Source organism: Solanum pennellii, chromosome 8 (genome assembly GCF_001406875.1).
Source record: "Solanum pennellii chromosome 8, SPENNV200".
NCBI lineage: Eukaryota > Viridiplantae > Streptophyta > Magnoliopsida > Solanales > Solanaceae > Solanum > Solanum pennellii.
In genome coordinates, this window is record NC_028644.1 from 66,747,212 (window position 1) to 66,762,484 (window position 15,273).

Consider the following 15,273-nt stretch of genomic DNA (forward strand, 5'->3'; position numbering starts at 1 on the left):
AACCCCTCATTTCTTCACAATTACTTTTATTTCTATCGAAAAGTCACACAAAACGTAATGAGTGATTCGTATTCAAACTTGAGATTTTAAATAAAAGAGTACTTATTAAGATTTTATTAGTAAAACGTATTAATATAGTTTTTTAAAAATAATTTTTCATCATATTAATATATGTTTTGACAAGTGGTCAAAAATCTTAATTTATCGAAAAAATATAACACATTTACACACACTAGCACACCATTTAGTCGCACGTAGAGATAGGCACACTTTATTATTTTGTACATATAAATAAGCTTTATTGTACACTTGATTTCAGTAATTTTTCACTTCCTTCACTTTAATATCTTTCTTTGTTCGTTAAAGGATTGTGAAGGTTTCAGGCGGAGAGATTTCTTCTTCTACATCTTCCAGCGGCGTCGTTTAGGTGTTGTTGTGTGGTTAATTTATCGAGGATTTAGGGTTAGGGTTTGTGGATTTGGGAGTTGTTTGAGTGAAACCCTAGATGTTATGAAGCATCGAGTAGCCGTATCGTTGGGGTTGAGTTGATCGACTGTCGAGATCTCGTCACCGGATGGAGGGAGGTAGCGTCTCTACACTTACTTATTCTGGTACTGTTCATTTCCTCAGCCGTGTTAATTTTTATTTTTTGACCTGTTGTTTTTATCGACAGTAAATGCAGGTGTGTGACTTGTTAGATTGAGAGTTTTGTTTGGCGATATGCTAATTTGGGTTGTTTAAAAGATTGTCCTTTTTTGGTTTTACATAGATAAAGAAGAAGGGTAGTTTATATGAGTTAAACGTTGAGCTCAGGTTCAAATCCCAGCAGAGACGGAAACAGTAGGTGTTTCTTCTTATTTGTCCTAGCGTTGGTGGAGATAGATACTAGGTACCTGTCGTTGGTGGATGGTGGAACAGGTGGATGGTGACGTTAGTCAAGGTGTGCTAATGCTGATCCAGACACCACACTTATAAAAAGACGTTTCTTTCTTTTGGTCTGTACCTAGGTAGCATGTAGTGCAGCTTTAGCTACATCTTAATCCCACATTGGTTACCTTGGCTAGTAGAATTCTCGATATCCAGTTAGTTCTATTTGAACCTATTCCAATACTCATTTCTATGTTTAAGACAAAGGGGTCTTTTGCCATAGGTTCTTAAAGCCAGATGCTTTCACAACCGCCTAAGAGTTTCTAGTCAAACTAGAAAGATTCTTGGAAAAATGGGGGCCTTTTTCTTTTTACGTAGCATCTTCTGGATTTTCTTCTATTTCTAGAGGTTTTGGTTTGAAGTAGTGTCTCATTGTAAAACATTTAATTGAGGTAGGATGACTGAAATAGACTTGTGTGGGTGGGGGTGTGTGTGGGGGTGGACTTGTGCTTAATTATTTTAGATAACACCCCTTTCTCTTTAGAGAGATTTTCTATAGTTCTAACCTTGATGACTTCCTTGCTAGTTTATCGACTTCCTTAGGTTTGGGTGATTTTATATCAATCTCTCCCTCTCTCTCTTCTTGATTAATATTGGTGCCGTTAGTGTAATAATATATTGGCTTTATGACAAAAATAGTGCAAAATTATATTGGCTGAATAATAAAGAAGGTAATTGAGTCATAGGTCGTAGTTTTAAGTTGGGTCTGAAGGTCAGTTCATATGCCAATCTATGTTGCTAAAAGCTCGCTTAAAGCATGCTTAACCCCTGAAACTTGGAGAAGTGCAGGTTATGCACTTGTATTTGTTTATATATTTTATGATTATATATATATCTTTGCTTGCCTAAAGCCCAAGCTCTAATTACGCTTAAAGTTCCAAGAGAAAGTTGTCACATTTTTGTGCTTATCACTTTTGGCTACTCTAATGGCAATTTATAAGTACAACCACCATATTTATAAAAAGAGGTACAACCTCAATCATTTGGCTTTCCTATTTATTTTCTTGGAAGATTTGGATGGCTTTAGGAGGAAAATATTTGAACTTATATGATTTCTTTTTTTAGTCACTAACTAATTGTTTTTGCTGTCCAGGGATATACAGATGGATTACAATGACAATGATTATCAAAGTCATTTAGCCGGTGAAGACAGCTCCAAAGTTTCCTCTGTTTTGCATCCCTATGCTCTTCCCAAGTTTGATTTTGACGATAGATTTGACAGCTTAGTTGAAAACGAGGTTTTCCTTGGTATCCCCACTCAGGAAGACAATCATTGGATAGAGGATTTTTCTCGAGGAAGTAGTGGAATAGAGTTCAGTTCAAGTGCTACCGATTCTTGCTCCATACCAAGACGTAATAATGTTTGGTCTGAGGCAACATCAACAGAATCTGTTGAAATGTTATTGAAATCGGTTGGTCAGGAAGACATGGTTCCAGGGGACACTATTATTGAGGAGTCAGATGCTGGAAATGAATTGGGTTGCTTAATCCAGCCAGCAGAATCTAGTTTGAAGTTGGATGATAGAAAAGATGATGTTAAAAACTCTATCTCAGCAACACCAGCGGTTGAGTCAGTTGAGTTTAGTGGTTCGTTTTCTAGGTGCGAGAGAACAAAGATAGAAGCTATTCATATTGTATGTGCTCCAGAAAGGCAGGAGGTGGGACCTATTGCTGATGGATGTTCTGGTGTTATTACTGAGGAGAAGTTACAGACTGAAGTAAAAAGCATTGATGAAAATTTAGGGGAAGTTAGGACAGCACAAAGTGAATCTCTACCCGATAATTATAATAGGAAACCATCCATTCCTGTAACTGAAAGTGCAATTAAAGAGTGCGTTACAGATTCTCTTACTGCGAGTATTGAGATTTTGGCTAGTCAGCATAATCCAACCAACTGTCATAGTGGGAATACAAGTGGTCTACCAAGTGAACATCACAAACCAGTAGAGAAACAAATATCTGTTAGCAAAGAGTCGAGTTTGGGTGATGGAAAGACGCATGGATGTGCTGTTGATAGTGAAACTTGTACCTCTAATGCCAGTCCTCCCTCTCTTGCTGCTTCAGAGCTAGAAGTAGGCAAAGAGCTTTCAACCGAAACCAGAATGATTACATCAGGGGAACCTTGTGTGCAGAGGAACAAATGCAGTCTTACTACTGAGGGATGCAAAAAAGATACTTCTTCGGTTGAACATGCTGAAGCGGTTTTCTCAAAAGGCTTGAAAGATAAGCTACAGGCTGAAGGTAATAGCAAACTATGTGAGAATGAGGAGGCGTCTGTAACTGAGAATTGCTTAGATACAAGAGACACTAAGAATCAAGAAGGCAGCTCCAAGGGTCAGACAGAGAAGGTTTCTGCAATGCAGATGTCAGATGGACTGACTACTTCTACTGAGAAAGAGGAGAGTAATCTAGACGGCCATTCCCCACTTAATCTTGGTACTTCAGAGGCATGTACAGTATCAGAGATCTCCGAGCCGTCAAAACAGAATAATGGCAATGGTATTAATGCTCTAGAAGGTCGGAGTAATATACAAGAGACATCTGTTTCTGCTGAACTAGTGGAGAGGCCAGTATCTGAGAATGTAGAAACTGGAAATGATGCTGATAGGGTCTCCGAAGGATATGCATGTGGTGGAGACCACATCTCCTTGTCTGTGCCTGCTGGATCCATGGACATATGTAGGGAAACCTTCTCCCATGTGGTTGATGTTGATTCAACTAATGTGGATGTCTCTGGTGGTAAGGATAAGGAGGAAGTGCTGCCTGTAGAAACTGAGATGGTGGGATCTTGTGTGCGTGACGATGAGCTTAGATCCTCTTCTGTGGCAGGAGAATCTGAACAAATCTCTGATCAAGGTCATAGATCACGATTTGAATCTTCCACATTGAATAATCAAGGTATTATATTCTATTTCTCATATTAGTGCTTAATTATTGTAGGGGGGCCATGATCCAGAAATTGGTCTGTTTAACACTTCTTTTACTTACTGTTACTTGATGTGGCTTTGCAGCATCGGATGTTGGTTTTGACGGTAGGAACTTAATCTTAGGTGGTGACCCAGTGAGTGGTCCATCGCTTTCTGGTAGTGGTGCAATTGCAACTGAAATAATTGATCATGACAATAAGCTAAAGTCAGTATCAGTTATGGTAGGGTCAGATCATTTTTCAGGAAAGGAAGAAATGGAAGCTGTTTTCAGCAGGGAAGCAGAAGTGTCAACACTGAAGGAGTCTTCTGAGGGGGCACGCCAGCTAGGTCTCCTTTCCGACGATGGAAAAGATGCATCTGGTGACTGCCATATGAAAATAAAACCTATGATTGTTGATCAGGATGTTCTTATTCAGGATAATTCCAATTCAGCAAGCCACATTGAGCAAGCAGCGAGTGCTGAAGCAAATATTGAGGGTCCTGGTGCTAGAGCTGAGGCAGCCCCTATTGTGAAGAATCAGGAGATGGAAGTAGAAACAGTGAAATTCGGAGAAGTTGGAGGTTAGTCATCTATTTCTTGCACTCTTAATTATACTGTTGATCTGTTGGTTGTTCACTGATCATTTATTCTTGAAAGCGGGATCATTTGTTTATTTAGATGGGCTCTACTTATTTAAGTGATTTTTTGGCTTTTTAAGCTCTTTTTTAGTCTTGGAAGTGTTTGGGTAACGCAAAAAGTGATTTAAGCATTTTTTAAGGCTGAAAAGTTTTTAGAAAAGCCAAAAAGTTGGGTGTATATAAGCCACTTAAAAAAGCCCATCCGAACACCCACTTAGTTATATATGTATACTTGTTCCCTTAACTTCCTCTGGACCGTGGTACTTCAATTTGTAAGTTCTCCTTTTAAATTTGCCTTGTCGTATGTACCACAACTTTTTCTTGGACTGAAATTTAGCAACAAATTAGTATGCTAAGGAATTATTTACAAGCTAATTTTTCCTCTCACTTCATTACGGTACTTCAATATGTAAATTTTCTATTTAAATTCGCCGTGTCGTATGTACCACAACTTGTTTGGACTCCTGCATAGTTACAAGCTAGTTTTCTAAAGAATTTTTTCAAGCTAATTTCTTCTCTCATTTCATTTGGAGCGAACTTCTTGGTCAAGTACTGAACCATCATCTTTGTGAGCTGAACAGATTTGGCATAAGCAGTAATGTGTTTTTTTTTTCATTGGCTGCTTTGTGGCCTTAGATATCCCCATTTATTCTGGTACTGCAGATGATTATTATACTGACTGGTCTCAGTCTCATATTCTATAGGAAATATCTGTGTTATAAACATATGAAAGTGTATGAATATACTTGAGCAATGTTGAACTAGTGCAAGACTGTTTATCTTGTCACATCATACATAATTATGATGCCGAAAAGAGTTGTAAAAGAAGGAAATAAGAAAAAAGGACTTGGACCCTATGCTATGTTCTGAAATTGTAGAATGTCTCTTGGTCAAGAATGGGCTGAGAGTAGATAAGGGTTGATAGTTTGGATAGAAACAGCAAAAAGAGCAATGTCTGGTTTTAGTCCAATATAATGATATATAGCAGCGAATTGCATGAAAAGTGTCTTGACGTCAGTGGAATTTTGGTATTATTAAAAAATAAAAGGCCTTCTAATGAACGAAATTGAAATGATTTAGTTTCCTTTGCAGTTGAGGGAAGTTCTGATGTTATTGGTGGACTTAAACATGATTCCGCTTCCGTCCCAAGTTATACTGCACTTTCACCAAGTGAAAAGAAAAAAACCCCGAGTAGAAGTAGAGCTGTAGTTGAGAAGGTTGCTCCCCTTGTCGATACAACTGAAATTGGTGGTGAAGCGCTGTCCACCTCCATAAGTTCAGGAGAAAAAGCTTCCACTAAAACAGATAGGAGCTTTACTTTTGATGTAAGTCCATTGGCTGCTGGTAGTGCCAAGGGAGAAGCTGACAAATCAATCATCAGTAGTCAAGCTTGCCAACCAACTGAGGTCTGCTTTCTCTTCTAATATCGTATAATTTAGTTGTGTATTGTGCTTTTTGCAACTCCTCAATCTGTTCTAACTTTCTCAGTCTGAATTACAGTTGAAGGCTGGGGATAGACTGCATTTGACATCTGGCAGCAAGCAAACTGATACTGAGATCATGCAAAAAATTTCTCATGGAAGTCCACTGGTACCTGATGAAGGGACTCCGTCTGGGGGTGCTAAGGGCGATCGCAAGGCAAGCCGTGGCTCAGGGAAATCAGGTAAAGAAAACCCTAGAAAGGGAAGGCAATCGAAGGCGATAAACTCATCGAAGCAGCCGGATAGAGGAGACAAATCTTGTGTCCAGTTTAGCCCCTCTGTGTCTGTGCAAAAAATTCAATTTGAAACTGGAACTGGAACTGTTGAGCGCAATATTACAAAGTCCAGCGGGGTTGTTTCCTTTCCAACTTCAAGTTTACCTGATTTAAACACTACTTCTGCATCCGTATTGTTTCATCAGCCTTTCACAGATCTACAACAAGTGCAACTGCGAGCTCAAATTTTTGTTTATGGATCTCTGATGTGAGTCATAATATCCATTTTCTGAATTTTTTATGCATGTGCTGGTAGCTATAGAGGATAAAATAAGACCAAGTAGTTTAAGCCTTAGTTGCGCGGACTCTCCACTTTTGATGCCGCACCCGTTTCGGATTCTCCAAAAATACACTACTTTTGGCGAATCCGACACGCACCCGTTGACATTTTTGAAGAGTCTGAGCAACATAGGTGTAAGCGCCAAATTCGCTTCAATGGAAAATTGGTAGAACATGTTGTTGGCTTTAATTATGACTTCGTATTATAGATGGGTATATACATTTTTTTGGGGTGGGGTGGGGGTGGGCTGACAAGGAGGATAAGAATTAGCAAAATAACTTTCATACTATCTACCTCTTTCTGTACGACTATAACAAATCTGCTTAGAAGGAAGCTATAAAAGAAGGGAAAATAGGAGATTCAACCTTTCTAAAGAAGAAGGAAGTGCTTCAATTTCACAGATTTGAAGGAGATAATAAGGAAGAGAATGAAAATAGTTATGTATAGTGATGGTAAATACTTTAAAGTTATAGTTTTCCCTTGCTCCCAATTTTGGTTATAGTTCAAAAGTTTGAGTGTTCCTCAAGACTCAGTTCTTTTTGTTCGAGGTAAGAGAAAAACGACCACCTTTTTGGTGGTTGTTTCAGTTGGTCTAATTCATTTATGTTGTTAGACCAATATTGTGTTTGATTTCATTGCTTTTCAAATGGTTGCTCCAGACAAGGTACATCACCGGAAGAAGCTTGTATGGTTTCAGCTTTTGGGACATCTGGTTAGTTGGCTAGCTTCGCGTAGTTTTATTTCATGTTTTATTTTTTTTAAAAAAAATAAAATTGGACAAGCGATTAGTTACTTGAGATACTCTGCAGATGGATGCAGAAGTCTCTGGGACCCTGCATGGCGTGCTTGTGTTGAAAGGATTCATGGACAGAGATCTCGTGCTGGAAACAATGAAACGCCATCTCATTCACGCTCAGGTACTTGAACCTCTTTTGGTTATTTTCTTTCATGTTGTGCTGCTACTGATTGTATCTAAGAAATGAGAAATGCAGGTCCCAGAACTCCAGATCAAGCAAACAAACAGGTCGTGCATCAGGATAAGGTTACTACTTCGACAGCTGGGCGAGCAGGCGGCAAGTCTTCCAATTCTCCTGCTGTTAGTCCTATGATACCACTTTCATCCCCTCTTTGGAATATGGCTACCCCTTCCCGTGATGTGTTATCATCCGCTAGAGGAGCCCTGATTGATTATAAGGCACTTCCTTCTATGCATCCCTATCAGACTCCCCCAGCACGAAACTTTGTTGGGCACACTGCATCTTGGCTACCACAAGCCCCTTTTCCTGGTTCCTGGGTTGCTTCTCCACAAAATTCTTCATTTGATACTAGTGCACAGCTTCCTGCATTACCTGTTACAGAGTCCGTGAAATTAACCCCTGTAAAGGAGTCATCCTTGTCCACAGCTAGTGCAAAGCATGCACCGCCTGGTTCGGTGGCTCATGCTGGGGATAGTGGTATCCAGTCTGGAGCTTTTCCGCATGACAACACGAAGACCCCAGTGTTGCCTGCTCAGTGTTCAGCTGATCAGAAATCTAGAAAGAGAAAAAAGGCATCTGGTACCGATGATCGTACCCAAAAATCTAAGATTGGCACTTCTTCTGAATCAATTACTACCCCTGTCATTTGTACTCAGTTATCAAATAAGGCTCCTGCATCTGATGACTTTGGCCTGTTATCGTCAGTTGCTGTTGCACCGTTGGTTGCTCATAGCCAGACAGGACCTACATCTGTTCCCATAATTGGGGGCCATTTTTCTACATCAGTTGTCATCGAACCACCTTCTAGCTCTGTACCTAAAAACAACTCTGATATACCAATCACCTCCGCCCCATCTTCCACTGAGCTTTCTAAGAGAGTGCTTGATTTAGGAAAAAAGACTCCAACTTTGGAATACTTGAGCAAAGTTGAGGAGGCTAAGCTGCAGGCAGAGGAGGCTGCTGCAAATGCTACTGCTGCAGTCAGTCATTGCCAAGATGTGTGGAGCCAGTTAGACAAGCACAAGAACTCTGGCTTGGCATCAGATGTTGAGGTTAAGCTAACATCTGCTGCCGTTGCTGTAGCAGCTGCTACCTCTGTTGCAAAGGCCGCAGCTGCGGCTGCTAAGCTTGCATCAAATGCTGCATTGCAAGCTAAACTGATGGCGGATGAGGCAATGATAGCATTTGGTGTGAGTAACCCTTCTCAATCCCAAGCCGGCTCTTTTCCTAATATTGTGAACAACTTCGGGAGTGCCACCCCTGCTTCTGTACTGAAAAGTCAGGATGTTGGCAATGGTTCTAGTTCAGTTTTATATGCGGCTAGGGAGGCGTCGAGGAGAAGGATCGAGGCAGCTTCAGCTGCATCAAGGCATGCTGAGAATTTGGATGCTATCGTTAAGGCTGCGGAACTGGCAGCTGAAGCTGTGTCACATGCTGGGAAAGTTGTTGCGTTGGCTGATCCTTTGCCTCTGACTCAATTGGTGGAAGCTGGTCCAGATAGCTACTGGAAAGTTTCCCAAACACTCTCTGGGCAGGGTGTCAAGCCTAACAAGATTAATGGGGATGAATCGGGTAGTCCCATTGTCGAAAAGACTCCTGGCATCTTTTCCAAGCAATCTGAGGGTCCATCTGTTGAAGAGATGCATCCCATGGTTCCTGCTTGCCAGACTACTAGTGTATCTGGTAATATCATAGAGGACAACATGAGGAATGAAGAAGTTATTCAAACTCCCGTTACAAGTGTTGAAAAAGATGTAAGAGGAGCAAAGGGTCATAGTATGCCAGAGGTGAGTAAGACTGTCGCTGTAGCTGCTGAGTCATCCCATGATCTGGTTGAAGCACGTGGAGATGTGGCAAGCTCCAGGATGCAAGAGGGTTCCGTCGTGGAGGTATGTTAATAGTAACTTTATCATCCTGTGTCAGCTTTATTGAATGCAAGATACTGAGTGTAAGTTCCATCGTTTAGATAGATAGTTGAGAATTCCCCAATATTTTTCTCTCATGGGATTGTATTCTTAGAATTTTGTGCATGTAAAGAAGCTATATGTTTAAATCAATTTTTTTTTTACTTCATTTATTGGCTGTTATCCATCATGCTCCATTTTCAGCACTTCAGTGCTTATTTGTATTTTTATTGTACTGATGGTGTAACACATTGCTGCAGTTTAAAAAAAACTCATTGCTGTTTTAATTGATTAATAATATCTTGACTGATAGGTTTTTAAAGATAGTGATGATGGTAAGAGAGCCTGGTACTCAGCCAAAGTGTTGACTTTAAAGAATGGAAAAGCTCTTGTTTGTTTCACCGACCACCAGTCTGATGAAGGTAAGATGAAAATGATACATAGTTTACAAGTTACTTGATTAGCACTGACAGGGATTGATCTTGAGCATTAAATGGAATAGGTAAACTTTCCGTTCTAACTATTCATAGCATTATGGATGCGTGACTCAGTGTTTCATTTGGATTTTGGATGCATCTGCTGCTAAAAATAAACCCTATTGTCATCTAAAAAAGTTTTGCCAATGCTGGTAAGCACTACCACATGGTTGGGGGTTTGAGTCCCGTGGGAAAGAGGAAAGTTTTATCTCACGGCAGTGGGGTTTACCATTTTTTTAAAAAGTCATCCTCGTTTTTTGAACCTATTGAAGAAGAATAGAACCTATGAAATGCAGAAAAGAACTAGATGATTAACTCTCTTATTCTAACTTCCACGTGACATCTTTAAGATCACAAGGTTAAAGGGCATTTGGGTACATTCTCCGTATCTTTAGCTTAAGAGCAGAAGGTTGAAAAGTCTTTTTTACTTAAACTCTGTGCCAAGTCAAAACCAAAGAAACCAATTGAAAAGGAGGGAGTATTTGTTTTAAATATTTGAATGTGCATAATTATCTTTTTAAACGTGATCAAATGTACAATTCAAATTAAATTAGAAATTAAACATTATATCAATAATACATTGCTCCCTCTTTGACTGGACATGGAGTTCAAGAAATAAAGGGGGACTTCTGAATCTTGTGATTTTAAATTGAAGATGTGTACAATCCTTTAAATCTTGTGTTGTTAAACCTGTCAGGTAGGATCTAGGAATTTGGGGATGTACTAAATATAGAATGTGACACTAAAATTGGGACATATTAAAATAGAAAGTCAGACACTTAAATTGGGACATAGGAAGTATAAAATATGGAGCATCTCATTTCAGCAAAGAAAATTGCCTTCATGAGAATCTAATTTTGATGTGACCTGACCCTTGTTTATGTGATAATCCAATATTTTGGGTGCATGTAGAAAATGACTAGGAAGCCAAAAAGCGATGGCATTTGTTGTCGTGGGCAAGGACTTTGTGGCTTAAAAAACTGTTATTGCCTTCCAATCTTTCAGGGCTTGAACAGTTTAAGGACTGGGTACCTCTAGATGCTGGAAGTGATGAACCACCAAGAATACGTCCTGCGCATCCGGTGACTGCTATGCAAGGAGGAAAAAAGAGACGAAGAGCAGTTGTTAAGGAGCATACATGGTATGTAGGAGATAGAGTTGATGCATGGATCGACTACCGGTAAGATCTACTTATCATATTGCTTCGCAATCTTTTCTTCCCAGTGATTGAGTTCAAGTCCAGTTTCTTCTTTGACAATGAATGCTTCCTTGGGGCAGTATTATATATAATAATTTATCAGGACAAATTCTTTGATATGTTTTATGATTTTCTTTGGTTTTTACTTTGCTTGTGACGTTATAAGAACACTGATACTTTAGCTTTGAATGTCTTGAGGTCTTACTCATCTATCTTCAAACTTAATTGCATGTATCCCGATATGTGACAGAAACTATGACTTCTTTTTTGAGAAGGAACACTATATGACTTCTTCACGTCAAAACTTCAGATTTTCATCAATTTGTTCGCAATGTTGTAATAAACATCTTCAAAATCCAGAATGAATTTACATTGTTGTATAAGAACTTCCAATTCAAAGCACTTTTCATGATAGAACTTGTAATGTTCTTTTGCGTTGTGCTTCCCAAAAAAATGGAAGCTTCTAATTATTTTCTCTCTTGGACAAGCCCTGGAAGTCACCATGGCATCAGTGTACTGGTAAGAGCTCAACATGTCATGTGTTGTACACATGTTTTTGAACTCTGCCGCAGACAGAAACACGGCCCTTGGAAATGTCTCGGTTATAGATATAAAAATTGAAGGCAGTAATTTATAAAACCTAATTTTTCTGATCTCATTAATTCAAACTCTGTCAGGTTAAAGTCGGACAAGGAGATACATATATTTTTTCTTTTTCTTTTCTTTGTAGTTTATTTGACTTTTCAATGTGAATCTTATTTTTTCTACGTTTTGCTTTCTTTGTCTTAAAATGTGTTCTAGCTGGCGAGAGGGTGTCATTGCCGAGAAGAACAAAAGGGACGAGACTACATTTAGTGTCAACTTTCCAGGTATTTTTCTGTTTTGAGGTTCAATTGTTTCCATTCATTCCATGTGGTTGATTAATTGATAAGTATTTGGGTCATTTCCACAGCTTATGGAGATACTGCAGTTGTCAGAGCATGGCATCTCCGACCAAGCCTTGTATGGAAAGATGGAGAGTGGGTCGAATGGTCCAGGTCAAGACATGACTTCTTGTCCCAGGTCTGCATGTCTACATACTTTTAGTCTTTTACTATATTCTTTTTTATCAATTGAGCAAGGATTTGATATATTCCAGTTGCTTATCTATGATGGTTTATTATTTTACATAAATAGGGTGATACACCTAAGGAGAAGCGAGTGAAGCTGGGCAATCCTGCTAGTGAGGATACTGGAAATGGTCTGTCAAAAAAAATGGATCCACTGGTGCCAGTGACAAATGAATCAGCAACATTGCTTCCTTTGTCTGTCACTGAAAAAACATTTGATATTGGTAGTAACAAAGATGACAGTAAGCCCAATACACTTCGAACAATGAGGTCTGGTTTGCACAAAGAGGGATCAAAAGTCTTTGGTGTTCCTAAGCCAGGAAAGAAAAGGAAGTTCATGGAAGTAAGCAAGCACTATGTTTCAGACAGAACAGCTAAGAGTAATGCGGCACATGGTTCAGCCAAGTTCACAAAATTTTTGATGCCTCAAGCAACAGGCACTGGTGGATGGAAAACCAATTCTAGAACTGATTTGAAGGAGAAACAACAAACGATTGAAACTCGACGGAAACTTCCTAAACCAAGTAAGCCTTCTAGCTCAGCTAGAACTTTGAAGGATAATAGTATTACATCCACTAGAGATGCTAGTGGAGCTGAGCACATGGTAGGTGATGCAATTGAGTATGATAAGAATGAAGCACAACAGCCTAATGTGGGGAATTTTGTGTCAAATGCGGAAGAAGGGGTTGAAGGTGTGAAATTTCGTTCAGAAGCTCTTCCCACCAACATCCCAAAGAAAGCTTCCACATCATCTAACAGAGGGGAGGGCATGAAGAAGAGAATCCCCATATCCAATTTGAAGTCGAGCAAAGTTGAAGTAAAGGACAAAATGATACCTGAAGTCAGTGAACCCCGCAGGTCAAACCGAAAGATTCAACCAACATCAAGGGTAAGGATTCTCTTTGATTAAAGTATACTCAACTCTGAGAGGATGTCACTTCTTTTTAATCAGTAAATGATGATTCAGTAACAACATGCTGGGATTTATATACAGTATGCATCACAGGTTGTATTATGAGCACAAAAAATCAATCATGGCTTCCATATTATTAGTTAAAGCTGCTGCACAAATAAGTAAAGAGGGTACATCAGTGCATCACTTCAGTTACAAAATTCTTGTGTTTCTTTTGAGCATTTTTGGGGTTTGTTTTTGTGAAATATTGTGATTGCCTTTTCAAGTATGTTGGTCACAATTACTTCTTTATGGGTTAAACCAATACTTCTCTGTAATTATATTAAACTGACTGCATAAGAGAACATTAGTTAAGCTAGCAGATTCTCAGAAATCCTAAAATTAGGTTTCAAGTGATTGGAGTGCTTTTAAGCAGTAAGATATCTTCAGTCTTAACCAATCAATACTCAGCTTAACCTGTTCTGTGTTTTTAAAATTTTGATCACCCATGTCTTGCTTGTTTCCTTTTTACTTCCTGATATGAAAAGAAGGGAAGCAATAAATAATCTTTCATTTCATATGGTTATTTTGAAGTGTGTGTTCTTGGTATGCTCTTTAGAAAAGAACGCTGGGAATTTATTGTGTCACTAGTACCTGGCCTCCACCGTTATGGTGCCTTTCTTCTCCACTAATTTGGCTACCAAGTTAAGATCGAATCAACCCTTTCAAATGTCATCTCCATTGCTAATTGTAACAGTTTGCCCTCCTCTTCATGACTGGCATTTATGTTTTCGTATAAATTTTCTGTGAGAACAGATGTTTTAAAATGTTATTTAATATGTTGCATGCAGTTATTGGAGGGACTACAAAGCTCGTTGATCATCTCTAAGTTTCCATCTGTTTCACATGATAGAAGCAGCAGAAGTCATAGCAGGGGTGCATCAAGGTAAGGTTTGAATTATCTCCCATTTTTTAGGTCCCCCGCTTCCCAGTTATCCGGTCAAAGACATTCACATCCAAATTCTTTCTCCAATCGTTTGCCTCTTCAGTATTTTAGCAAGATCATTGGAAAGCAGGGTTTGGCTTTTGTAAAATTGCTATTTTTAACTTCAGGTAAAGGAGGAGAGTGCTTACAAATGTTTCTGCTCAGCCCAGATTATCATCAAGATGATCAGGATGCCTAGTGTTTGATGTTTTCCTGTACATTTAATTATAGAGTTGAAAATTGGGAAAGGGAAGTTCTCACTTCCTGGCTGTAAAATTTAGGCATTAGATGTTCATAATGATTTAGTCCTTCACATAATTTGTGAAGGACTTTTCTAGCCGGAGTAGGTTGTAAATGGGATTGTCGATGTCAGTTGTTAAATATTGCTAGAGTTATTCTGAAACAATCTTTATTTTCGAATATTTGCGACCTTCTCACCCAACAAGTTTTGCAGATTGATGTTTACCTTAAAAACTAGCATGCTGTCTTTTTGTTATCGTTACTCTTTAAGGTGAAACATGCTTTGTCATTCCATCATTTTACAAGACCAAAACTTGTGCAAATGTTAGTTTCTAAAGTGAATGGTTCATAGATAATCGTCTTTGTTTCCTTATTTTGGATCAATGTTTTTTGAATTGATTCATGATGTTGCTGCAGCCTTAGATTAGAACGTACTGAAAGCCTTGCCCAGAAATTGTAGAATGGCTAAACAGTCAAAAGTAAGAAGACTCTAAATCTGATAGTGTAGTATATGTTCACACCAATTTCACAATAATTAGACTGCCCAATTATTAATCCTCTGGGCCTAAAGTTACCATTCTGACTTTTGCAGTTTGTGTTTGAACAATCGAGATATTAGGTAATCATAGAATTGTTTATCGCACCATTTTATGATAAGTTATTCCACGTCGAATAATCTGTTCCCAATCAAACGACTTGTATAGACAAGAATCAATCTTTTGCCCCTTCAGATTTTGTAGTCGAATTACTTGACGATGAGATTCAAGGCTTCTAATGTAAGTACAAAATTAATTGATTGATAAAACAAAATATAATTAAGTGCTAAAATTGCTAGTATAGTTTGAAATTCTTTTCAAAAGTTTTTTTTTTTTTAAACTCAAAACCTCTGCTATTTGGAACCCTAGGATAACTCACAACCTCTGCCACAGGCCGGGTGAGCACTCTGACTTTTCAAAAGTTACTTTTCTTTTTTTTGAAACTGAT

At 38.8% G+C, this 15,273-nt stretch overlaps 1 protein-coding gene across 6 annotated transcripts; it reads left to right on the plus strand.

Moving 5' to 3' along the window:
• The first annotated feature begins 268 nt into the window (after nt 1-268).
• Nucleotides 269-14,526, plus strand: LOC107027921. 6 transcript variants are annotated; one of them, XM_027919239.1, is made up of 15 exons: nt 269-611; nt 2,021-3,825; nt 3,939-4,415; nt 5,553-5,878; nt 5,961-6,436; nt 7,168-7,220; nt 7,318-7,425; nt 7,486-9,374; nt 9,703-9,811; nt 10,871-11,045; nt 11,865-11,932; nt 12,016-12,125; nt 12,240-13,061; nt 13,916-14,010; nt 14,178-14,526. In XM_027919239.1, exons 2-15 carry the CDS (start codon nt 2,031-2,033, stop codon nt 14,179-14,181), a joined length of 6,507 nt encoding a protein of 2,168 aa, XP_027775040.1. In that variant the 5' UTR covers nt 269-611; nt 2,021-2,030; the 3' UTR covers nt 14,182-14,526. The 6 variants fall into 6 exon arrangements, with proteins under 6 accessions (XP_027775040.1, XP_027775041.1, XP_027775044.1 ...); XM_027919240.1 differs by having other exon boundaries at nt 269-584; XM_027919243.1 differs by having other exon boundaries at nt 270-611; nt 7,501-9,374.
• The last annotated feature ends 747 nt before the right edge of the window (nt 14,527-15,273 follow it).